This window comes from Cetorhinus maximus, chromosome 8 (assembly GCF_964194155.1).
Source record: "Cetorhinus maximus chromosome 8, sCetMax3.hap1.1, whole genome shotgun sequence".
Taxonomy (NCBI): domain Eukaryota; kingdom Metazoa; phylum Chordata; class Chondrichthyes; order Lamniformes; family Cetorhinidae; genus Cetorhinus; species Cetorhinus maximus.
In genome coordinates, this window is record NC_135886.1 from 127425651 (window position 1) to 127451121 (window position 25471).

The following is a 25471-nucleotide window of genomic DNA, read 5'->3' on the forward strand; positions in this document are numbered from 1 at the left end:
CACAGACAGTGAGGCTATTGGACAGCGCTCCCAAAGGCAGATTTTTAATTGTCCGCCTTACAGAAGAATAAACTAGAAGGCATGCCATTGCAGAGAGTGCGATCAAAGCCTGAAGATGATCCTGACATCAGAAAAAGTCTGGAAAATTCCCTTCATTGAGGCAGTATACAGGATGTTTGAGTGTTTATTTTCTGTAAGTCTAACTTGTTATCACTATCTTTGATACATTGCAAGTTATTTCTTACATTTCCTTTCACATTTTATGATATCTCGTTCGATCTAACACACCTTAAAATGGACAGGTCTGAGGGGATTAGGGAGCGTTTCATTGGACGAGGGGACAGGCTGGATCGTGTGAAGTCCCTGGGCAAGGGTTTGGATAGGTCGAATAAAAGGGCACGCTTAAGGTGGAAGGGAAATAGCGGGTGGGGTTGAGATTGTGGTGAGCCTGGATGGAACTGGGATGGATCAGATATTAGGCAGGGATAAGACAGAGTGAGACATTGGATAGGGATGAGACTGTCGGACCTGAAGCGATGATGGGACACCAGGCTTGCAAGGGGGAAGGGTGTGGAGATAATATCGCAGGGTTAAGTTGGTGGTCAGGGACAGCAGGATTGAGAGGGGGAGAATGGGAGAGACAGGACAGAATTTTAACAGAAGATTTCATTGCTAATTAAAGGTTGCACATGATGAGGCAGAGGGAAAAATATCCTAATTATTCTGCTGAAATTCATTACCATATATCTGTATGTCATTGATCAGCATTCTGGATTAGATTACTACTTAACTTCTAAAACTGGATTCTGTACTTGTGTGAGCTAATGCACTTCTTGTTGGTGAAGTGTACAACAGGAATCAATCACGGCACTTACATGGTACTAGAGGCTAGGTTTGTGTCCTGATGTTTGAGTTTGCCATCCAAGGCCAGGCCACGTTTCTGCTGGTTGTTTTCCAGAGAAGGGATGAGGCTGTAAACTTTGGTGAAGGTAGAATTGGGAGCCACAGTGTCACTGGAATCACACACAATTTACACAGTGATATCGAAACACTTCTACAATGTTAAACAGGCTCGTTTACAAATGGTTTTCAAAATAGGTTGGGTGGGCAATGATGCAATCACCTCCTTGTATAATCAGTCTACTAGTCAGAGCTACAACATTCATATTTCACTAGCAGTGTGGTCTCCAGTGCTACTTTAAAAAAAAATTAGTTATTAATCATTTTCTCCTCGTGTCATGCACCATTGTCCAGCTAGAGGGCAGGCAAAGGTCAGCTCCCAATACAACTCAATAACTGGTCGCTGAGAGCTATATTAATGTGACCCAAAGTGATCCCCTGATTTTCCCTCCATTTCTCTTTGCGAAGGAGTGCATATTTTCCATTGTGGGTTCCCATCGTGGTACAGGTGAAATTCGTGAGCCATTATTTAGGGAACTGAAGTAACAGAGACACTCAGATTAAGGCAGAGAAAAGAGAGCCTATGCTTATTGCATGCACACTCACACACACACATACACGCACACACACACACACATATACATATACACACACACGTGTGCACAGGTCTAAACATATTCACCCAAGCAACGTGTATTGATGCACATAAAATTCCCATCCCCCTGAACACAGGCTAAGAATAGAGACCACGAATCTGCATTTCAGTCATTCAGAGGGACAAGCTTGGACAATCAAATCTATCAATTTCTTGGTACTTTTTTTTTCAGTAGACGGACTTTAAAAATTCGATATAGAATTCTGATGGCTGTATTGGTAAAAATGATAAGGCAATCACCATTAGAATGAATGAAAACTTTAGCGGTAGACAACTCCAGACACCTCCATTTCGCAAAGATTAAAGAACCCCAAAAAGGAATGCTGGGAATTTCCTGGGAGCTCCTCCCCCTCTTTCACCAGGTATACAAAAGTGGAAACACTGTTCACTTGATGATGACGAAGTTCAGCTAATACAACTCTCCTTCTCTTTCTTCTTTCCTCGTTTTTTTTTACTGCCGGGACATATGTGAGCTCCACATGTTACACTTCTGTTCCCACGCAGCAACCTAGGGAAAGCTGATAGCGTTTGGTGTAGCACATTGAGATGAAAATCAAGCTGGTGCTACACCTCTTTATATTTCCACTACTGAAATTTCACACGTTGGTGCATCTAATTGCAATGCAATGTCTCTCGCACACACGACAGTGTACAAAGATACGTACACACGTATATATGTGTAGATATACACATATATACAAATAGACATGCAAACACTCCCACAGAGCCCTGGAGTGATTCATTTCCCAATGCAGCCGTAACTTACTTTGGTTCTTCTGAGCAGACTGTCTTTGCATATTTGTCAAGTTGATAGAGGACTATATCTGTGACCTGATCAACTGATGAGACAAAAGGACAATGAAATTCACAGTAGCTGACAGGTAATAATCACAGCACAATACCATTAATGCCCTTTCTAATGTGAACTAGCTAATCAAACGTTGAAACTACACTTCCCTCATAGGTTTGCAGCTGATACTCCCTGCATCCTTTTCCTGGCTCAATGTTTCATACGTAGGATTCTGCTAATGTTCTAATCCCCCTAAACTATCTGGGAGAATGTTTTAGAGCACAAAGTGTAATTTAGTGACGAGTGCAAAAGGTTGCACCCTAGTGGGGCAAAATAGTAGGCAACATTATAGCAAAATGAATGCAGGTAGGGACACCCACTTTGAACCCACTGCTTTAACTGGTGTATTCTCCACGGCAACGCCTCTATCAAGCAGAGTCCGCTTGCCCACCGATCAGCACTCTCTTCTCATACAGTATAAAGTTGTTGCTTCCCCTGACATTGGGTATTCTTGCAATTGTCCTGATGAGTGCAAGATGAAAAGCTTCGACAAAACGTATTTTTTTAACAATACTCAGGCTCTGTACGACCAAATGACTAATGGAGCATAATTAGTACAAGGTGACTCAGGCAACTTAAGACTGACATGTAGGGAATGTGGTGAGGCAATTAATAAAGTTTACAAGTCCAGGGTTATATATAGCCAGGGTATTGGAAGACAGGCTGCCTATCGAGACTACATCATACATTAGCCAAAGGCCACTCACTATAGGGGCTGTATATACTCCCATTATCAGATTATTAAATGCTCAACATGATCAGGTTTGGGTTGGTGGTCTGGGGGGGCCGCTTAGCTGGGACCAAGTGAGGACTGGATGAGCAGCCCTGCGCCTCCTGACCTGCAGGAGCCTAAAATAAAAATTAAATTACTTACCTAGCTGCACCTCTTCTGGCCCCACAATCACCCTTCCAACAGCTCTGGATGGAGAGGCATTCACAGCTCCTCTCTCTCTCTCAGGCCTTTATTACAGATTGGGTTCAGATGACAACATTGGGAACCTATCTGCACATTTAAAGTAGGACCTCACTTCCTTACAGCACGTGCTCTTCGCTGCTCAGAAGAGCAGGTTAACATCTGGACATAACAGGAAAGCAGTGGGTTGACGGTGGGTGTCACTACCCTCATTTCAACTGGCCCCTTGGTTAATGCTAGATGGGGTAAGTTAAAATTGTGGTTCATGTCTTACATCATGCACATCAGCACTCTCACAGAAAAACAAACACAATTGTGCAAATCAGGAAGCTGCACCTACCACTTAACCTAATCTTCTTCACCACTTTACTTGTGTTGTTGTTAATGTGGACGGTGACTTCAATCGGTTCACCATGGTAATACATCTGTAAAAGAATCACTAAGATAAAAGCAAAATGCTGCGGATGCTGGAAATCTGAAACAAAAACATATTTTTCACCTCAGTTCTATTTTTCTTTAGTTCCGATGACTCGAAACGTTAACTCTGTCTTCCTCTCCACAGATGCTGTCAGACCTGCTGAGTTTTTCCAGCTATTTTTGTTTTTGTAAAAGAACCACACTCAGCTTACATAATGCTGCTGACTCTGTACATTTTACACGGCAGGCTGCGCTGTTTAGACCTTTGAAAAGTCCCGATTAGATAGCAGTGGGGATAAGGGGCTGATTTTAATGGCAGAAAGGGCTGTGCAGTAAAAATTACCTCTGGAAACGTCTTGCCTGCTGCCACTTAGACGGAGCCCATTTTTTTAGTTGGCGATGGCGTTAATTCTCCCAGGTCAGGTGGGAGCCTCATAAATACAAGAAAATAGAGATTCTAGGGTCATGAGGATCTCAATAGTTTTTTAACTGCTGACTGACTGCCGAGTGAAATCTGGTCTGCAGGGAGAAGATGACCAGTAAGGTAAGGGTTAAACTTTACGAGCCTAGTAATTAGGAGCAAGGAGGCCACACGGAAAGACTGAGTGTCTGCTGCCCCAGGTTTCACTGTGAGACACTGCCACAGCGACCCCACTGACTTACCTCAGTGCTTGTGTGACATCCATGCTATCCAATCTTTACCAGTTGGCACCTTGCTGCTTCTATTAGCCCCTTTCGAGTGGGCATTTGTCTAGTGGTTAGAAATGAGGTCTAGATGTTAAATTGATGGTGGTGGGATGAGGGAGAGCAGACATTGTGCAGAATCTTATGGTGGTTGTTTGTTGTTAGGAGTTGGTGTGACCTTCTGGAAGGCAGCTTCCTGATTGCCACCTTCACATCCACCATCTAATTAAGGACAGTGAGCTGCAGGCCCAATGAGAGGGCAGCTTTTCCTGCCTCCTGCCCCGTCATGGGGGCATGGACAGTCTAGCTACGATAGCCCCTTGGATTCTGCTTCCACTGAGCTGCCATGTTCCACACTCAGTGGGAGCCCCCTCTGATACCAGGAAGATCCCAGCAGAGTCCTATCCATTGTCCACATTAGCCTTCTATTTATTAATTATTGGCTATTCACTGATGCCAGGTGGGTAGCCACTTCCACTGTTAATATAGCTGCAACTCTGGCATCTTCATGACAATATAGAAAATTGTCCACGTATGTCCTGTCCACAAAAAGCAGGACAAATCCAATTTGGCCAATTACTGCCCCATCAGCCTCCGCTTGATAATCAGCAAAGTGATGGAAGGTGTCGTTGACAGTGCTATCAAGCAGCACTTAGCCAGTAATGACTAGCTCACTGATGCTCAGTCAGGTTCCACCACAGCCGCTCTGTTCCTGACCTCATACAGCCTTGGTCCAAACATGGATGAAAGAGGTGAATTTCAGAGTTGAGGTGAGAGCGACTGCCAATTGACATCAAGGTAGGATTTGACCAAGTGGCATCAAGGAGCCCTGGAAAAAGTTGAAGCCAATGGGAATCAGGGGGAAAATTTTCCACTGGTTTTAGTCATATCTAGCACAAATGAAGATGGCTGTGGTTGTTGGAGGCCAATCATTTCAGTCACAGGACACATTGCTGCAGGAGTTCCTCAAGCTGTAGGCCCAACCATCTTCAGCTGCTTCATCAATGACCTTCCTTCCATCATAAGCTTAGAAGTGGGGATGTTCGCTGATGACTGCACAATGTTCAGCACCGTTCACAACTCCTCAGATACTGAAGCAGTCTGTGTCCATATGCAGTAAGACCTGGCAACACTCAGACTTGGGCTGATAAGTGTTAAGTAACATTCGCGCCACACTAATGCCAGGCAATGACCGTCTCCAGCAAGAGAGAATCTAACCATCTCCCCTTGACATTTAATGGTATTACTATTGCTGAATCCCCCCCACTGTCAACATCCTGGGGTTATCATTGACCAGAAACTGAACTGCATGGGCCTTATAAATACTCTGGCTACAAGAGCAGGTCCGAGGCTGGAAATTCTGTGGCAAGTAATTAACCTCCTGACTCCCCAAAGCCTGTCCACCATCTACAAGGTACAAGTCAGGGGTGTGATGGAATACTCCCCACTTGCCTGGATGAGTGCAGCTCCAACAACACCCAAAAAGTTTGGCACCATCCAGGACAAAGCAGTTCACTTGATTGGCACCCCATCAACCATCTTACACATTCATTCCCTCCACTACCGATGCACAGTGGCAGCAATGTGTACCATCTACAAGATGCACTGTAGCAATTCACTAAAGCTCTTTCAACAGCATCTTCCAAATCCGCAATCTGTACCACCTAGAAGGGCAAGGGCAGCAGACACATGGGAACAACACCTCCTGCAAGTTCCCCTCCAAGATACACACTATTCTTTCTCTTTTGTGGGTTTAAAATCCTGAAACTCCCTTCCTAACAGTACTGTGGGTGTGGCTGCACCATACTGGTGGTATGATCTCGTTGGAGACTAGCAGCTTTTTTTTAAAAGAAAGAAATCCAAAAAGATAATTATTTACTAAAAGAATGAAGCCATGTGATTCCATGGTTTAAAAACAGAAGAACTTTTACTATACAAGAGTCAATCAGGGCAAATGCTAAATTCTGTCTTAGCTAGCCTACAAACCAGAATCACCATATGTTAACAGGCAAATTGTGGCCGATTATAAACTATAAATCACACATTCAAGAACAAATACAACTAAGACAGATCTTACGAATTGGTCCAGCAGTCCACACAGTATATAGCTCATCAAACTCATTCACAAAGTGCTTTAAAATTCTGTCTTCCTTATGAAAAATTTCAGCTCCACTTCTTCTAGGATTCAGTTTGATCGCCAACTGACGGCAGTGCAGAATCAACCCAAGTTCCAGGGGCATGGTCTTCATCAAAATTGGCACATGTCTGCGGAACCTCCTCAATTCGGTGTGGAAGGTATAGATTCAACAATGTTATCTTCAAGTAACAGCAGCAACTCATTCTCAGCTTCTGGATCTGGCCTTTGTCTCCATCAGCTTGCCTGTACTGCACCACTGGATTCAACAACTGCTAATATTGGACTCGGATGGCTCTGTGTCCCTTTACATAGTCTCAACCAGTTTCAATCTCCCCAGAAGTTTTGGTTTCCAATCTCAGCTTCAGTTTTCATTTCCTTGGAAACTGGGAGGGTCAGTTTCCTTTCTCTGCTTCCTTTTCTTGGGTTCCCTTTTCAGTTTCTGTTTTTAATTAGGGGTCTGTCTCAAAAAATACAAGCTTTGAAACCACAGATTCCGTCACAGTGTCTCACCACCACCTTCTCAAGGGCAATTAGGTATGGGCAATAAATGCTGGCCCTGACAACGACACACGCATCTCATGAAGGAGGAAAAGAAAAGTGTCCATCTCCGGCAAGGTCGCCTGGAGGTGAGATTGTTTTGGCTCGCTGGCCTGATGCCCTAATCTGCAAGTTTTCTCCCTGTCCCGTCTTCAAAACCACCTTTGTAGGACTGAGAAGGTTCCGCTCATTGGTTCTCACCCTGCCCACCAAGCCAGCCTAAACCTGCTCCCAGCTAAAATTGCCCCCTTAAAAGTCTAATGATATTCTAGATTCAAATACCCAGCCAGATGAAGTTGAAACACCTTGTCTGGCCTCTACACATCTGTCTTCATTTTCCAAAATTGCAAGTGCCGTGTTATTGGGAGGCCGGTTGGCTCAGTTGGCTAGCGTGTGGTTTAGAATAGTTCCAGTAGTCTGGGGCTCAATCGCCATTCCAGCTAATCTAGACTTGGGACCTGTGTCCCCACCCTGCCTGCAGTAAAATGATGGCATAAGGTTTGGCAATCCTAATGTAATCATGGCCGTGTTATTTCTTCAGCGAGCTAGCATCTTGTAAAATCAAAATAAATGAATCGATCAGTATGTCTGCCATTAGTTTCATCATTATTTTTTAAAAATGTCATTTCTTATGAACCCCAAAGAACTTTTTAACAATTTAGGTGCCCCCTGGGTGTTAACTGCCATTTACAGAGCAGGCCCAAAATCATAGCACATCCTCGACTGACTCTTTAAAAGAAAATAATCATTCACGGGATGTGTGCGTCACTGGCTAGGCCAGTTTTATTGCCCATCCCTAACTTGGGTAGTATTTTGTCTAGTCTGCCCACTGCACAAGTGTTGTATCCAGTTGGTGTTTGCCAGGAATTCTTTGTAGAGAATGACAGCATATTTCATGACAATGCATTGGTTTGCACCAATATTCCAACCAGCCCATGCCTGCAAAACTCAAAACACAATGTCCAACATTAGATGTGATTCTGCGATTGGACAACATTTGCTAAATGATCCTCAATGTGCTAAGAATTACATTGACCACCGATTTAAGATTGTCAGCCAGGCTTGCAGTGTGGTGCATTTGCATGTACTGGGAGCTACATATATTAATACACAGGGCCCTGTTCTTTGCAGACAGAAAGAACACGTACACACATTTCGTCTGTTTCAGCTAAACAAAATAAGTGACAGCCATTCTCTGGTTCATTCCTCAGGGCAATGCTTTGACCAATCAGGGTCAAGCTGCCTGGTTTAAATTTCAAACAATGCTTGATAGTTAACTGTCATCACCATCAGTGGTGCATTCTCCATGGCAACTCCACTTGTCAACCAATCAGCACTCTCTTCACATACAGTATGAATATGTTGTTTTCCCCCTTATATTGGTATTCTTGCGAGTGTCCTGATGCACGCAAGACGAAAAGCTTAGACATATCTCTTTCTCCCAGCAATACTCAAGTTCTGTACCACCAAATGACTAAAAGTATTTTAATCAGGACTTGAATATATTTAGGATTAAATGGCATTCACTGTGGTCTGGATTGGGTGTGTAGGACTAGGGAAAATCTGCAAATATCAGAGGGATTATTACTTAGCAAAGGATCATCCCGTGCTGCCCTCCATCTGACTGATTGGATTAAAAAGGTTTATTTTAGTTCTTTGCTTCTGGCTTTTTATAAACGTAATTACATTTTCCAAAAAATTAGACTGTGAAAGATTTTATCTGTCTTTATCTTGTTCCATTTGTATATTCTTGCAGGGTTCCTGAGCCTGACAGTGTGAGAAGAACATAAGAACATAAGAAATAGGAACAGGAGTAGACCATTCGGCCCCTCAAGCCTGCTCCTCCATTCAATAAGGTCATGGCTGATCTTTTGTGTTTCGATTTCCACATTTCCATCTAACCCGATAACCTTTGATTCCCTTGTCTAACAAGAATCTATCTACCTCTGCCTTAAAAATATCCAATGACCCCGCCTCTACCACCTTCTGAGGCAGAGAATTCCAAAGTCGCACAACCCTCTGAGAGAAAAAAATTCTCCACATCTCTGTCCTAAAAGGGCGACCCCTAATTTTAAAACAGTGCCCTCTAGTTCTGGACTCACCCACAAGAGGAAACACCCTTTTGACGTCCACCTTGTCAAGGTCGTTCAGGACCTTGTATATGTGAGATATTGGAAGTAACATTTAATTGGGTTAATATGCCAGATAGACAATGCTCAGAGGTAAGGTATTGGGCGGGACAAGGGCATAAAACCCTTGAATGTCAGGTGGTGCCCTGCATTGTTATTGCCTCCCCTTCTGAATGAAAGAGGCAACTAGTGGGAAAGAATAGAACGCAGCAATGATCGACCCAATAACTGGCTCTGCACTCCACTCTTGTGACAGACTATTCTCTGGCTCAAAGGGCCAATGTATGGCATGTAACCCACTACCAAGAGCCACACAAGAGCTGTCTAAGGCAACTGTTGGCTCAGCTTCTCTGTACCTTGGGTCAAAATTGATCCTGTGGGAAGAACAAACACAAGCCTGATTGGCCTTAAATGTACTGCTTAGAAAAGAGGGACTCGTTGTCTCAGGATGCCCCAAAGTGCTTTCCAGTCAATTAAGTACTTTTGAAGTGTAGTCACTGTTGGAATATAGAAAATGTGTCCACAGCAGGCTCCCATAATAAGATACTGACTCAATAATCAATTCCAGTGATTTTTGTTTTGAGGGTCAAAAATTGACCAGGATAACCAGGGATTCTGTACTCTTCTTCAAAATAGTACCAGGATGCCTTTTACTACAAACTGTGAGGAAAGACAGAGCCTCAAGTTTAACATCTCATCTGAAAAACAACACCTACAACTGTGCAGCGTTCCCTCAGGACTGCACTGAAATATCATCTAGATTTTGTGCTCAAGCCTCTCGAGTGGGACTTGAACCATCAGCCTTCTGAATTACAGACATGTATATTGATACCTGGAATGAGCGGGTTGTCTTATGAGGAGAGGTTGGACAGGCTGTGCTTGTTTCCACTGGAGTTTAGAAGAGTGAGGGGGTGACTTAATTGAAATGTATAAGATCCTGAACGGCCTTGACAAGGATGTTTCCTCTTGTGGGTGAGCCCAGGACTAGGGGGCACTGTTTTCAAATTAGGGGTCGCCCTTTTAGGGCAGAGATGAGGAGAATTTTTTTCTCTCAGAGAGTTGTGCGATTTTGGAATTCTCTGCCTCAGAAGGCGGCGGAGGCGGGGTTACTGAATATTTTTAAGGCAGAGGTGGATAGATTCTTGTTAGGGAAGGGAATCAAAGGTTAACAGGCGTAGATGGGAATGTAGAACTAGAAACACAAATACATCAATCAGCCACGATCTTATTGAATGGCGGAGCAGGCTCGACGGGTTGAATGGCCTACTCCTGCTCCTATTTCATACATTCTTGTGTTGAGTGCTACAAACCGGGGCACAGCTGTGGCACTACGGTAGCCATCCAGTGGGGTAATCAAGATGATGTTGATGCCATCCAATTTGCTGATGTTACCTCTGTCTAAGAGGCGATCAGAACTGACCTCTTTGTTAAGTGATGCCTCCAGTTGCAGGGGTTTGTCTGACATGAGGAACTGGCGAGTCGTTTCCGCTTTGGGTTGCGCCGCGCTTTTCTCCGGTGCGTACTGCACCTTGCGGATAATCAGCTTCACTGAATTCCTGTCACGTAAAACAAAATGGCTCATTAATTTCACCGTGCCACAGAAAATTAACGTTAACCTTGATCCACGCTCACTGAGGTGAATAAAATGCATAGCACCAAGTACCGTGCATTGTTATTTAGCTTTCAGAGTTTCTCCCGGCCTATAATTTTCGCCGTTCCTTTTCAAAGACAACAACTGTCTGTAGAATACTTTGTTCATCCTTAATATTTGAACTTAGATAGCAAGGGGCTGGAGGTCTCGTGGTACAGTGGGTAGTGTCCCTGCCTCTGTGCCAGAGGCTCCCCGGTTCAAATCCCACCCCAGGACTTTATGGTCATGCTCATAACATGGCCAAACAGGTTGATTATCGATCTGCAAATCCTTCCAACATACGCCAATGGCGGGTGGTAAGAGCGGGAGAGATCCTTGGTTGACCATGTGATGGAAAGAAAATTGGAGCCTCTACCATCACTGTTATAGCACCCAACTACAACAGACATGTAAAAGTGTATGTTGGGCATAGCATCTCAGACCCCTTAGGGAGCTGGTTGGCTCAGTTGGCTGCATGCCCATTGTGGATCCGATTGGTGCCAACGTCACGGGGTTTGATCCTTGTTCTGGCTGGGGGTGGATTCGGAATCTACCTCCTTGTCCTACCCGTGGTGGAGATCGTGGCGCTGTTGGTCAGACCTGCCTTTGGGCAGAGAACTCAAGAAGCAAGGTGCTGATGGCAATTCTACTTGACTATTGTCCTACTCCCTCACAATTCCCTTTAATTAATCCCATCCCTTTAAACCTTAATTTCCTCTCCTACCAAGGATAATGCCCCTAAACCCACCTGAGGTTTCATCTGGAATTGTGAATAATTATGAAAATGAAGTTAGGCCGGAATACTGAGAGCAATTAATACTTGGTTTTCAGGTGAGTCTTAAGATAATACAAATCCGTTTGGAACTGGAAATAAAAATTGCCATTCTCCCTATGTGAAGAAGGAGGTTTAATTAAAGTATTGTTATTCAAATCTATTGCTGTCAGTCTGCTATTTTTTCAGGTACCTCCCCATCTCAAAGATTAAAGGGGCAGGGGCAGCATGAAATAAAATTGGTTAAGAGACTAAAAGCAGAAAATAGCAGGGAACAATTCAAGGCTGGAGGGAGGTATACCGTGGGATGGGATGGCATTAGGGCCATTGCCCTTTTTGGTATATATTAATAACTGGTATACACACATATAGAGGGTCTTGTAGCACACTGGTAGTGTCCCTACCTCTGGGCTAGAAGGTTCAAGTCCCACTTCAGGACTTAATGGCCACGGAAGATGCATTCATAACGCAGCCAAACAGGTTGATTATCGTTTTGCAAACCCTTCCGATAAGCCTGATGGCAGGCAGTAAGGGCAGGAGAGTTTCCTGGTCAACCATACTGCAACAGCAAACCACCGCAGGACTTTGCCAAGAATAATCATGGACCAATCCAATGGAAGTCCATGGTCACCAATGCCCTCTTAGGGCATGGTACGAAGAGGATACATTGCTATGTATGGCATAATTTTAAAGTGAGAAGATGACACTCAAAATTGGAAGTGAAGAGTAACTATGGAACCCCCTTCAGGAGGAACAAAAATAAAAATAGCTGGAAAAACTCAGCAGGCCTGACAGCATCTGCGGAGAGGAACACAGTTAATGTTTCGAGTCCATATGACTCTTCATCAGACCTAGGAAATATAGAAATGAGGTGAAATATAAGCTGGTTGAGGGGCTGGGACAGGTAGAGCTGGATAGAGGACCAGTGATAGGTGGAGGCAAAGAAGAGATTGCCAAAGATGTCGTAGACAAAAGGACAAAGGGGTGTTGACGGTGGTGATATTAGCTAAGAAAGGTGCTAATGGTGACGTTAAGGATAGAAAGCAGGATGAGCAAGTGACAGATAGCCCTAGTCGGGGTGGGGTGAGGGGAAGGGATCGAAATAGGCTAAAAGGTGGAGATAAAACAATGGATGGATGGAAATAAATTTAAAAATAATAGAAATAGGTGGGAAAAGAAAAATCTATATAAATTATTGGAAAATAGGGGGATCGGAAAGGGGGTGGGGATGGAGGAGAGAGTTCATGATCTGAAGTTGTTGAACTCAATATTCAGTCCGGAAGGCTGTAAAGTGCCTAGTCGGGAGATGAGGTGCTGTTCCTCCAGTTTGCGTTGAGCTTCACTGGAACAATACAGCAGGCCAAGGACGGACATGTGGGCATGAGAGCAGGGTGGTGGCAGCACATTTTAAAATGTATTTCCATCCATTGTTTATCTCTACCTTTTAGCCTATTTCGTTCCCTTCCCCCCACCCCACCCCCACTAGGGCTATCTGTCACTTGCTCGTCCTGCTTTCTACCCTTAATGTCACTGTTAGCACATTCCTTAACTAATATCACCACCGTCAACACCCCTTTGTCCTTTTGTCTATGACATCTTTGGCAGTCTCTACCTATCACTGGCCCTCTATCCATCCCTCAGGGACGGGAAATCCCGGCCCAGAGTGCTGCCAGCCAATCTGACTGACCCGCAGCTCTATAGTCCCAGCAGCGCCAGAAAAGGGTAGTGGCCACTGCTGGGACTACAAGCGGTCCCAAGGAAGAAATTAAATAAGTCTGGAGATTTTTGGGGGCATGATGGGAGACCCCAGCGAGGGAGGGGAGGAGGTGGGTGGCTTTGGGTTAGAGAGGTTAGTGGGGAGAGGGGACAAAGAGTGGGCACTATCCTGGTGGGGGCGGGGGGGGGGGGGGTTCCCCCTAAGAGCACAGAGAATTCCCCAAATGGAGGTACCTCCCCTTACAGCCTGCCAGCAGCCTGTGTAGTGAAACATGCCAGGCTTTTCACCATTCCCCCATCTTCCCCGCAAACTGGGAAAATTGCAGGGCAGGAGGTAGAATAAAGCCCTTACCTGGTAGTTAATTGTCCACTTGGTGGCCTCAATAGGCCTAAGGACGAGTGGGCCGCCTGACACTTACTGTAATATGGGGGGACAGGTCGGGGGTAGGCAGGAAAGTGGCAGGAACATGTCTCCAATTTCTGGTCAGCCATGTGATGGAAAGAAATTGGAGCCTCTACCATCACTATCCATGGCTCCAGGCTACAGCGTGCATGGAAAAGTGTGCGTTGCCACAGCAACTCCGTCCCCTTGTGGGGGCGGCTAGTTCTGTTGGCCGGATGGCCAGTGTGGATCGGATTTGTGCCACCAGCAGAGGGTTTGACCCTCTTTCTGACTGGGATGGGCTTGGGGCCTGTCCCCTTACCCTACCCGTGGTGCAGGCTGTGACCCTGTGGGCTGGGCCTGCACGCAGGCGGTGAACTGAAGATGAAGTTCAGCTGCAAGAGATTTCATCAGAAAATAAGGGGGGGGGGGTCACTGACAGGTTAGCGGATTACAACAGGCAACTGGAGCAGGCAAGAAAGGGGTGCAGAGAGTTACTGTGACGGAAGATAGCTGAGATTAATGAAAAAAAGAGAGGGTTTTTGGGGCAAACAGCTATTCCTGCACTTATAGTGACAATTGTTAGAAGGTGAAGGTGCCTTTTATGAATCTTTTCCTCCAGGTTATCTGCACAGAATCCTTTCACCTCAAAGTCCACACCGCACGCCTGTAACAGAAGCAAAAAAAACATATCTTTTAGTTGAAGCTAAATGGGAGAAGGATAAGGCACCAAAACACAAAATTCAATGTTTTAAACAAAAACAAAAATTGCTGGCAAAACTCAGCAGGTCTGACAGCATCTGTGGAGAGAGAGAGACAGACAGAGTGCCAAATGCAGGGAGGTCAGTGCCCGCTCTGAATGTTACCAGATAGTAAAGACCAGAAGTTTTCAATGCCACCACCATTCTGTCACTCAGACCAAGAGGTAAGCCTACTTCAAGGCAGAAGAAACAAATACAAAGGATGAATGTTCATCCCCTTTAAAGGGGAATGGTCGGCTTTTTCTACCATCCACACATAACAGGATTGTTATGTTTTTTTCCGACCAGCGGATGGTGCTGTTGGTCTGTGTGAATAACTCCGCTGAGCCAAAAGCAAAAAAACTACTGCGGATGCTGGAAATCCAAAACAAAAACAGAATTACCTGGAAAAACTCAGCAGGTCTGGCAGCATCGGCGGAGAAGAAAAGAGTTGACGTTTCGAGTCCTCATGACCCTTCAACAGAACTGAGTAATATTAGGACTGAGTAATATGCTGAGCTCGCTGAGCTGTTCACTGTAAAATGGTCACACTCGTATGGAAGATTCCTAAATCCCTTCCTACCGGCAGCCATTTCTCCCTCATTTTCATGTGGGTTACATTCCACCATGGATACATTTTATGGTCAAGAATCAGAGGACGCTGAGTTAAGGTGACTGGCAAAAGAAGCAACGGTGACATGAGGATAAGGCTTTAACGCACAGTATCTGGAATGCACTGCCTGAGAGTTTGCTGCAGGCAGATTCAACCAGGGGTTTTCAAAAGGGGACGAGCTGAGTTGCTCTTGAAGAGAGCCAGCATGGACACAATGGACCGAATGGCCCCCTTCTGCACCTTAACCATTCTATGATTTCATGTCCCTAAACGTATCTCTGGTCCCATCGGCCTCAAAGCCACTGGCAGGAAAGAGGTTAGCTCAGTGTCTGAGGTTATATGTGACTTGGGTTATATACTTGATGACTGATCAACACTCTTTGAGCTGAAACCCAGGATAAATATACACCACCAGGAGGGAAAGAGGAAGCTAGATTGGGAAAACGAGGGGACGAGAGACCATTAGTTCCTAACAGTCGTTGTGCCGTGATGTGTTGTGAAATGCTTGCTTCGGTCTCTTGCCCGTTGATGGCTCTGTAGTATGTTTTCGGGAATGCTTGTGCACAGTTTTCACACACGCTCCAAACAAGAAAACAAGCACGAGCTGATCGGAAACCTCAAGGCTGGAATTTTACAGATGTACCCTAAAATGCGGCCAGCTGGTCAAAAAATCCACTGGCTCCGGCAGGACTGTAAATTCCCGACGGGGTAGAATTCTGCCCCAAAACGTCTGAAAGACTGCCATCATTAAAAAAAAACCTGAGCGTTCCAAAAGAGTCCTGAATATGTAGCTTGCTGAAAGTATCGGGGCGCATAGGCTTGTCATCACTTTAGCTACAGGTACAGGCAATGTTCTATCAATTGCGTAACCGAGGATCGTGGTGACAATTGAAATGATTTTCCCTCGTTTCCAGTGGAGACATTGTGACTATAGTGAGGGCATAATGCTGTCCTCCATTGGTGAAGCTATTTGTTCAGCTGTTTTTAAAATTGTTTCTGCTCTTAGCGCTTCTCCCAATCTTGCGAGTTCATAGAGACTCTGGGGGCGATTGTCCACTGTTGACCATTCATTTCGTACCAGAAAACTGGGTGGGGTGGGGGTGGGGGTGGGGAATGATGTACCCCAGTTGTCCTATTAGTGCCCAGCATTTGCCTGATGCAACTTTTCTGCAGGTCTAAGACTGGGTGATCAACAAACCTGCCTGAAACAGAGGGCTGCTTAGTCATGCCGATCTGGGGCCAATTTGTAGGTGCAATTGGGTGGTCGGAGTGCTGCACCAACTTGTGCAGTTTATGAATCCTAATCCCTGGTCCTTAAAGGGGGAAGGTGGAGGCTGCCCTTGGAACGCTGCAGGAAACTTTTCATTTTGATCGTTTTGGACCCAGGAAGAGCCTCGGCCCAGGATCATCACCCTCAGTCTCTTCCCCCAACCACTCCCACCCATCCCCCAGACCTGACCTTCTGGCCAGGGCTTGGTGTGGGATCTGGCCGATCTGCCACCTTGAGCTGTGGCAGAGCCCCCATTTGGAGTCTGCAGTCAAAACTGGCGCGAAACGATAGTGGCTGGGACCGCCTGGCGTTGACATTAAGGAGGAAGCGCGGCCACTCAGTGAACTTCATGCCTATTGCAGATGGAGGTTAAAGATCAGCCCCATTCTTCATCCCCATCCCACATTCCTTCATTGTCAATGGGAAAGTACTTATTCTGTCCAATCTATCTAGCCGCGTGATATGACAGAAAATGCATGTTTACCTTTCTGTTGTCTTCTGGTCCTGGCTGCAGGGTGACTGAACAGGGCAGGTTCGGAGGAATCTAGGAAGACATTAATTATTTCAAAGTGACCCAAATTTCAATATAACCTTTGCGCTACAGTCCTCGGGATAACAGATAGCTCATTTTAATTGTGACAACAAGGCTGTGCTTTGAAAACTCTTACCAGCCATTGTAAGTCTAGAATCACAGAGGCAAACTGGTCTTAACCAAAGAAAATAAGATTAAAATGCTGAGATGCGTAGATATTGTGGATGTAAGTAGTTAATTTTAGATTATTAACAGGCCTTGAGTAAGGCCATCAGTTCCTGCATAAAGTAGAGGATATATAGTGAGGTGAAGTTGAGGTAATTTACTCCTTTAAAAATGTGCTTAACTATCTATAAAAATAGGTTTTAGATATTGGCATGTGTCACGTTTTTACAGTGATATAAAAGGACCAATCACTCATAAGGGATTGGGTAAACACATTGTAGATTCATTTATTTAGAGTAGGCACATTAGAAAATGTATGCATGGATAGAAAGCTTGAAGATATCAGAAGGTTGTGGAGGCCAGGTCATTGAGTGGATTTAAGACCGAGATAGATAGGTTCTTGATTGGTAAGGGGATCAAAGGTTACGGGGAGAAGGCAGGAGAATGGGGTTGGGAAACTTATCAGCCATGATTGAATGGCGGAGCAGACTCGATGGGCCGAATGGCCTAATTTCTGCTCCTATGTCTTATGGTCTTATATCAGCAGCAGGGCTGTGTGTGCTGTGCTCTGCTCATAGGCCAAAGTGAAACAAAGTGAGACTGGATCACAAGCCACACTTCCCTTTGAGTGATGGCATGCTGCTATCGCTTAAAGGCATTACAACAGGTTGTGGTTAACATAGATGAAGACTGTAACAAAGTACAGGAAGACATTAATAAACTTGCACAATAGGCTTGTGATTGGCCTATTGAACTCCAATATAGTTAAGTGTGAGGTGATGCATTTTGTTAGAAGAATAAGGAGGCCACAATGGGCTGAATGGCCTCCTTCTATACTGTAACCACTCTCTGATTCTATGAGTCCACACACTCCTCAGAAAATGATGGCTGAATCTTAACTCCCAGCAACAGGTGGGCTGGGAGATCAGGACCAAGGTTAAAATGCAGAAAACCCAGAAGAGGAACGGAACCCGTCTTGAACCCATCCATTTCCGGTTTTGACTGAGGCAGGACAGGAGTCAGAGACAACCCCGCTGACAGGAAGAGGGTTGGTCATTTAAATATTATAATAAGGCTGCGTGGCGTCGTTTTGACATTCTTTCTATTTTTAACCGCTGGGCAGCTTAGCGGGAACAATATCCCCCAACCGCCATAACTGGGGGCCATGGACCACCATGTGAGCTACTTGCCATGGTCAGGAACCCCCCTGGCCACCCGGTTCCTCCCCTGGATTTCCTTCAATCCCACTGTCTGCTCTCACAGCACACACAAGGCCTCTAGCCTAGCAATTTGGCTGCCTATGGGAGGGAACCCCACTTAAAGCAGCTTCACTGACATTCTGCAGGATGTTCAGAGAACCTGTTGTGTCCCCACCTCTGAACAACACCCTCAGTGCACAGAACTCACCCCAGGCTAAAATCCAGACCAAAGAGCTTAAATGAAGCAGGGGAACAGAGGGAACTAGTACAGATACACCGATCACTAAAAGTTGCAGTGCCATTTACTAAAGCCATAAATTAACAAACAAAGCACTTGGGTTTAATTTCTAGAGGAATAGAACTGGGGTTAGGCTAAACTTGTATAGAACCTTGGCTAGAGCACACTTAGATCACAGTTCTGGTCTCCATATTATCAAATGATATAGAGGCATTGGAGAAGGTGCAAAAAAAAGATTTACTAGAATGATACCAGAACTGAGAGGCTATACCCATAGAAGATGTCCTGCCATTAATTTTGACAGGACATCTGGGAACCCCATACTTTCGGGCATTCTGTCTTCCCCTGCTCTCCCCCACCTTAGAGTTATTATCAGAGCTGATGTTTCCCTTTTTGATAGCAACAGGGACCATTTCGTACCATTACAGTCCTACCTGTAAAATGAAAGGGTAGCAGTTCTCTTTCAGTTTATTAGCCAGTCTCTCCTGCAGTGGAGTCAGTGGCTTTTTGTTGTCTGCAACTGGCGGATAGACCTGGACTGTTTCACTGTAAATATCCTTCCGGAAACTAAGGTCCATGACATCCAAATCTTCGCGTCCATATCGGAATGCGCATGTTAATAACACATAAGCTATTTAGATATGGGAAAAAATAGAATTTTTAAGCAAGTGAATTGAGAATACTTGGGAATTACACATGCAAGATTAACGGCTTGTGTTTATGTAGCATCTTTAACAAAGTAAAAACGATCCAAGACTTTTTGCAAGGACATGTTGTGACATCGAGCCACATGAAGATATATTAGGATGAGAGACCAAAAAGCTTGATGAAGTATGTGGGTTTTAAGGTGTATTATTCTATAATATAGACAGTAGCTGTTTGTATCAAATAGAAAACAAAGACAGTAGAGGTCACATAGATTATCCTTGGCACAAAACTTACGGGCAGAACTTTTCATCCCTCGGGTGGGCACACGCCCGACCCGAACGGGAATAGAATAGTGCGCCATGATGCCGGGAGAGCGTCCCGACATCATCGTGCACTCACATGGATATGTCGCTCAGCGGGCACGTGCGGTTGCCAGAGCGGCGCCTGCCATTAATTAACAGCCCTCAACAGTACGATTGATGGATTTTTCCTCGCCCGTGTGATTTTCTGCTCGTCGCACAGGCAAAACGGGCAGGCGGCCAGCCGACATTTTCACAAGCCTCGTCTGAGGGCAGGATAAAAAGGGTCAGCGGCATTGCCAGTGTGAGGAGTGAGGAGTTTTGGAGATAGTTGGCTGCTGGTTGCTTATTGGTACTTGGCAGCTTCATCTCTGTTCGGGGCTTCACTCTTAGCATTTCCAGGCTTCATTTCAGGAATCATTGCCAAGCCCATGGAGGATTCAGACCATGTGGACCTTTCCAGTTATTGGACAGCCTTCCGTTAACCTGGCAGTGGGAGTTGTGGTCTCCGCTGCTGGCACTGCCTCTGAGGAGGAAGAGAGGGGCAGAAGGGTAGGAGGCCGGGTGTCCCAATGCGGCTTCCAGGGGAGTGACCTGTGGGAGGAGAGGCGCAGGCACAGGGGGTGCAGGGCCAGCAGGTAGTCTAAGGCAGAAGGGGCCGCAGATGACACCACTATCCTGCTGCCGGGGTTTACAGGCAGCGATGCAGCTACCTCAATATGTCTGAGGTGCAATGCCGAAGGAGGCTCTGCCTCTCAAGGGAGACTGTGACTTCCATTTGTCACACGATTGGGCCTGAGATCACCTCCAACTGTGTGGGTGGACATTCCATGCCAGTGGCTCTGAAGTGATCCTCAACTTCTATGCCTCCGGCTCTTTCCAGGGGTCAGTTGGAGATCTTTGTGGAGTGTTCCAATCAGCTGTCCACAGTTGTGTCAAGTTAGTGACAGAAGCTCTGTTCAGGCGGGTACTGACCTTTATACTTTACTGTATGGACGAGGCCAGCCAGGCTGATCGAGTCAGAGACTTTGCAGCGATTGCTGGGTTCCCCCGCGTCCAGGGTTCTATAGACTGCACACGTGTGGCCATCAAGGCGCCAGCAGGTGAGCCGGGTGCCTTTGTCAACAGGAAGGGATTCCACTCCATGAACGTTCAGATAGTTTGTGATCACAGGATGCAGATTCTGCAAGTCTGTGCAAGGTAGCTTGGTAGCTCCCATGAGGCTTACATCCTCAACTACTCCCAGGTGCTGAGGCTCCTCAGTGCTCCAGCTCAACTGGGTGGATGGCTGCTGGGTGACAAGGGCTATCTCTTGAAGAGGTGGCTCATGACGCTTCTCCGCCATCTAAGAACAGAGTCAGAGCAGTGTTACAATATGAATCATGCCTCCACAAGGGTGGTGGTGGAGAGGACCATAGGTCTTCTGAAGATTCGCTTCCGATGCCTGGACTGTTCAGGGGGTGCACTACAATACCCCACAAAAGTGGGTGTCACTGATAGTGGTTGCATGTTGTGCTCTGCACAATCTGGCGCTGCCAAGGGGGGACCCATTGGAGGAAGAGGATCTTGACCCAGCTGCACAGGCCACAGGTGATGAGTCCAGTAGTAAGTCAGAAGAGGAGCACTGTGAGGAGAATGCTGAGGGTGTGGATCCAGACCTCTGTAAACTCAAGAGAGGCAGGGACGCCAAGGATGTCTTGATCCAACACTCCACCAGCTAGGCTGCCAAAGATCAGCTTCAAACACATCAGGGCTGCTGCCTCCATCCCAGATATCTGAAATGACCCTTTCATTTGAACTCAAGGTCTACTCAGTGCCTGTGCAATAAAGTTCAGAGCCACTTGCATCCAGCATTACATACTGGCGTTCCCTGCACTAATAAAATAAAAAGGTGAAGCATACTTAGGCCATGACGACAAAAACAAAATTGATCTCATTTTAATAATTCCAAACTATTTACATAAACGTCTCTGGTCTTCATTCCCAGACCAATATACATAAATTAAACATAAATGAACATTAAATCACCTGTAACCTGTCCCTCGTGCTCGTGGAGCCTTTAACTTACATTTGCGAGTGATACATCTTGGTTCTCCCCTCTTGCTGGCACCAGCATTGGAGACAGCCTGCTGACTCTCCTGTTTTGTTGGCCTTGATGCCCTTGGCAGTCGTCCTCTGGCCAGTGGAGCCTGTGCTGGCCCCGCCTGGGAGGGGGTGGCCAGTGCCACGCCTGGCATCTTCCCAGTTGCAGCAGCCTCATCAGATGCCAAGGTCACTGGCGGAGGGGCGGAGGAGCAGCTGGCATCATCCAGAGCACCCTGAGAGGGGCCTGCAGAGGTGACAGGCAGCTCGTTGGCCAACATGAGGTCGTTGTGGACCTCCCTGCTCGCCACCGATGGATGGGCAGCTAGCTGGGATACTGGGTGCCTCACCCATCTCCCACACTGACACTGACCACCTGAGGCCAATGCCTGTGTGAGGGTTGCAGGTCTGAGCGCAACCCCAGGAACCCCTCATTTTGTCTCTGGAGCTGCCTCTCCATGAGAGTCGTCACTCTCTCAATGGAGGAGGCAGTGCGCTTGCCAATGATGGTCAGTGCAGTGCTCGCACTCCGCATGGACTCCTCCATCGTGGAGGTCATGGCACGCACCACTCATGGATCTCCGCCAGATCCTCCCGCACATCTCACTGGACATCCAGCATCTGCCGTCCAATGGGCAACTCCAGAGGCTCATCATTTGCCTTCAACTCAGCATCGTCCTGGTCTCCAGCAGTCCTCCAACTGCCGGTGCCCTGGGCACTCTCTAGCTCTGCCTGCACCTCAGGTGACTATGAAGTGCCCTCACCAATGTGCAACGAGATACTAGCCATCACTCTAATGCCCGCCGAGGTGCTGGTATCTGTGTTAGTGCCTGCTTCAGAGAGCGGGTATGATGCAGGTGCAACAGAAGCTTGGTGGTCCTCCGCTGTCAGGGTCGGCCTTTCGAGGTCTGCAGATCAGATGCCTGCTGGTGAACCTAAAAGGAAGTAGAAGGACATGTCATTAGTTAAAGTCATCACACTGTCACTGTGCATTCCAGGCACCCTGGTGAGGCAATGGAGATCTGCATCATGGTGCCATCATCTTTCAATGATCAATAGGGACTCCAGGTTCGAGTTGGCCAACATCTGGTGCCGCTGACAGTTGGCACTCAGACTCTAGCACCCCTGAGGTCCACAGGCGAGTGGCCAGCCCTAATGCTTCTGCACACTGACCCATGCCAACAAGATATTCACCCTTCCTGAGCACAGCAGGTCATTGAAGCACTTCCGGTACCACACCCATGTGCGCCGCACTACGTCATGGCTGCTCACCAGTGCTGCCATCTCCTCTCTTGCCATCTTGGTGAGGTGTGGTGGCCTCTTCCTCCCATCCCTGGGGACAAGGGTGTCCCTCCTGGCAGCTACCTCCTCCAGGAGGACAGCAAGGCACACATCAGAAAAGTGGGGGGGGGGGGGGGCCGAGTGCCCCCTCGACCTGCCCTCCAGCCTGGAGTTTGCAGCCACACTCGACTCCATCTTTACAATGGCAGACAGACGTCCTTCGCTGGCAGCCATCCTGGGGCAGCCTGGGCCATTTTTAAAAATGGCCGCCGGGTCTCCATTGGTCCCACTGGCCGACAGGCCCCCTGCCCCCCGCCCGGTCTTTCCTGGTCAGTGACGAGCTGCGTTTCACGCCGGGCGGGCCTTCAATGGCTCGCCAGCTTGAAATCGCCGCCGGGGCCTGATCGCAGGCAGCGGCTGGTTTTGCGGCCACTCCCTGGGCCTGCCCGTCACGCCCGCCCAATTAGGGCAAAATCCTGTCCAAGGAGCTGGCTATACATCTGCCCATTTCAAAGTGCCATGGAGCAGAAGGCAGCATAATTACAATGTAAATGGGGGAACCATTGGTTTAAAATAAAGTCAACAGCTGAATCTGTCCGAGATTGGCAACTATTCAGTTACAACACATAGGGCAGAATTTTACATTCCACCTGCAGGTTTTCAGGCTGGCCGAAGGGGTTCAGGAGCGGGAGGGATGCCCAAAAGGTGACTCTGCTCAGGCCTCGGGTGGGAAAGTGGGTGGGGGGGTGTTGGTTGGCCATCTCTGTCCGCAGCCTCCTCTTAACACTGGGTGCTGCCCATTCAGAAGGTCTGGCCCCTTTGAGTGCTTCCTCACCACCCCCCCCACCCCAGCCTCCCCGCCAACACCCCTACCCCCCTATGCCCACACCCCCCCACCTCCGAGTTCTCACCTCCCCTCCCCACCCCGCCCTGAGACCCCTAAAATACACCTGGCCCTGGGCTCCTGGGACTTAGACTGGGACCTTGCTGTCCGCCATTTTAGCCTGCTCTCCTGATCAGACAGCCAGGCCACCTGCTCAAAACCTGTGGGGTCTTTCTTTGCAGGCGAACATCGACTGTTGCTAACATGATTGGGGTTGGACGGCAATCTTCACTCATGCCTGGGCAGGGGAGCCATTGTTGCTGATAGCCAGGCTGACCTTGGACTGCAGAGGATGAGTGCCTTCATTTCCTTTGAGGGGAAAGGGCCTTTTGGAGAGTAAGGCCCATGATATGTTGGCAGGTGGTGTGATTTTTTGACACTTTCCACTGACGTTCCACCTAAAATGGGCAAGATGTCGGCTGAAGAGATGTAAATGGCATTCATGAATTTAACTTGCCAGCATGATTTCTTGCCAGAAACCTAGTTAAAATGCAGGCCATTCGCTTCTTGAAGTAAAGTGCAAATTTGAGGTTAAAATCAGTGAAATGTTTACATTGAAGCCTAGGGCTAGAGATCTGACTTTGGATCTAAATCTGCTACTTTTGCTTCCTTGGCACTACTGACTGCAGCCTCCTCACTGAATCAGTGTATGTTGGGCACATGGGTCTGCTTCGGACTTATTTTTGGATTGTATCAAATATATTGCTAGGCTGCTGAGTCTGCCTAACATTCTGCACCATGGCAATACAGAAAGCTGCGCACTCTGTAAGAAGTTATTCTGAGTACTGTTATGGCACAGCCGATGGTAAATGCTGAGCTGCTCAAATCCCAAATGGAAACTTGAAAGAACTGTTTTGCAATTTGTATTAATTTTGAGATGTGTGCCTTGAATTCAGTAATAAGACCACTGAGGCTTATAGGTTTCTTACAAAACCAAATTAAACCTTTATTAATAGAAGAAATGATTTTAAGCACATGCATAGATTGACAAATTACTACTATGTTAACTTCTAAATCCCCTACTTATTCTAACTCCCAGTTACACTTTTGTTAAGGCAACAGTGAGACACAAAGATTTTAAAAGATCCAGGCAAAGAAACACGATACCCTGAACAATCCAATTCAAGGTGAGTTTTCTTAACTTCAGTTCTTTGTAGACAGCAGCTTGAAGCTTAGATACTGGAGGCTTTATCACACTTGTTTTAGATCTTAGAGTGCCTCCCCTTGCACATAGCCCTCTCTCCTTTATCTACATTTTCCCCTTTGAATGCAAATTATCATTGTTTCACTATGCCTTTGGACTTTACCTCTCTAATAATAAAAATCTCTCACAGTACCAATTTTACCAGTAATCTTTGGGGAAAATAAAGACACTGTTTCTTAACTCCTCCTGGCTAGGTAAAACATTTCACCCCTCCTTTGAAATCAACCTCATTTGGCTTATTTAAAAATGCAAATGTCCCCTTTACACATATGTTTGCCTACTTAACATTTCAGACCTAGCTTACCTCCTGTTACATCAGAGCCTTCAGACCAGCTGCCTTTAATTCAATTAAGTCACACACACAAACACACACACACACACAGGCATAAACATAGACCCCAATGTTTCTCCACTTTACAATAAATTCCAATGACATTATGAAAATTATTATATCTTCCTGACAGTACAAGAGAACTTAAATTAATGATATCACTTCCCTGCTAAAGCTCAAACCACCATAAAATGATTTTCACCACCCCTCTACCCACCAATGAAAATTTGGCATAATGTTTAAACTTACCTTGATGCCAGTGGA

The 25471-nt window shown here is 46.4% G+C and overlaps 1 protein-coding gene across 1 annotated transcript in view; it reads right to left on the reverse strand.

Annotated features, from left to right (window-relative positions):
* LOC144683959 (beta-arrestin-1-like) overlaps positions 1-25471 on the reverse strand; it is a 61060-nt gene that overhangs the window by 20371 nt on the left and 15218 nt on the right. Inside the window, exons 6-12 of the mRNA XM_078547583.1 lie at positions 18914-19110; positions 16830-16889; positions 14322-14389; positions 10643-10778; positions 3659-3743; positions 2322-2394; positions 876-1013 (exon numbers count right to left, since the gene is read on the reverse strand). Coding sequence (XP_078403709.1) covers positions 876-1013; positions 2322-2394; positions 3659-3743; positions 10643-10778; positions 14322-14389; positions 16830-16889; positions 18914-19110 — 757 coding nt within the window. The remainder of the gene's footprint in view (positions 1-875; positions 1014-2321; positions 2395-3658; positions 3744-10642; positions 10779-14321; positions 14390-16829; positions 16890-18913; positions 19111-25471) is intronic.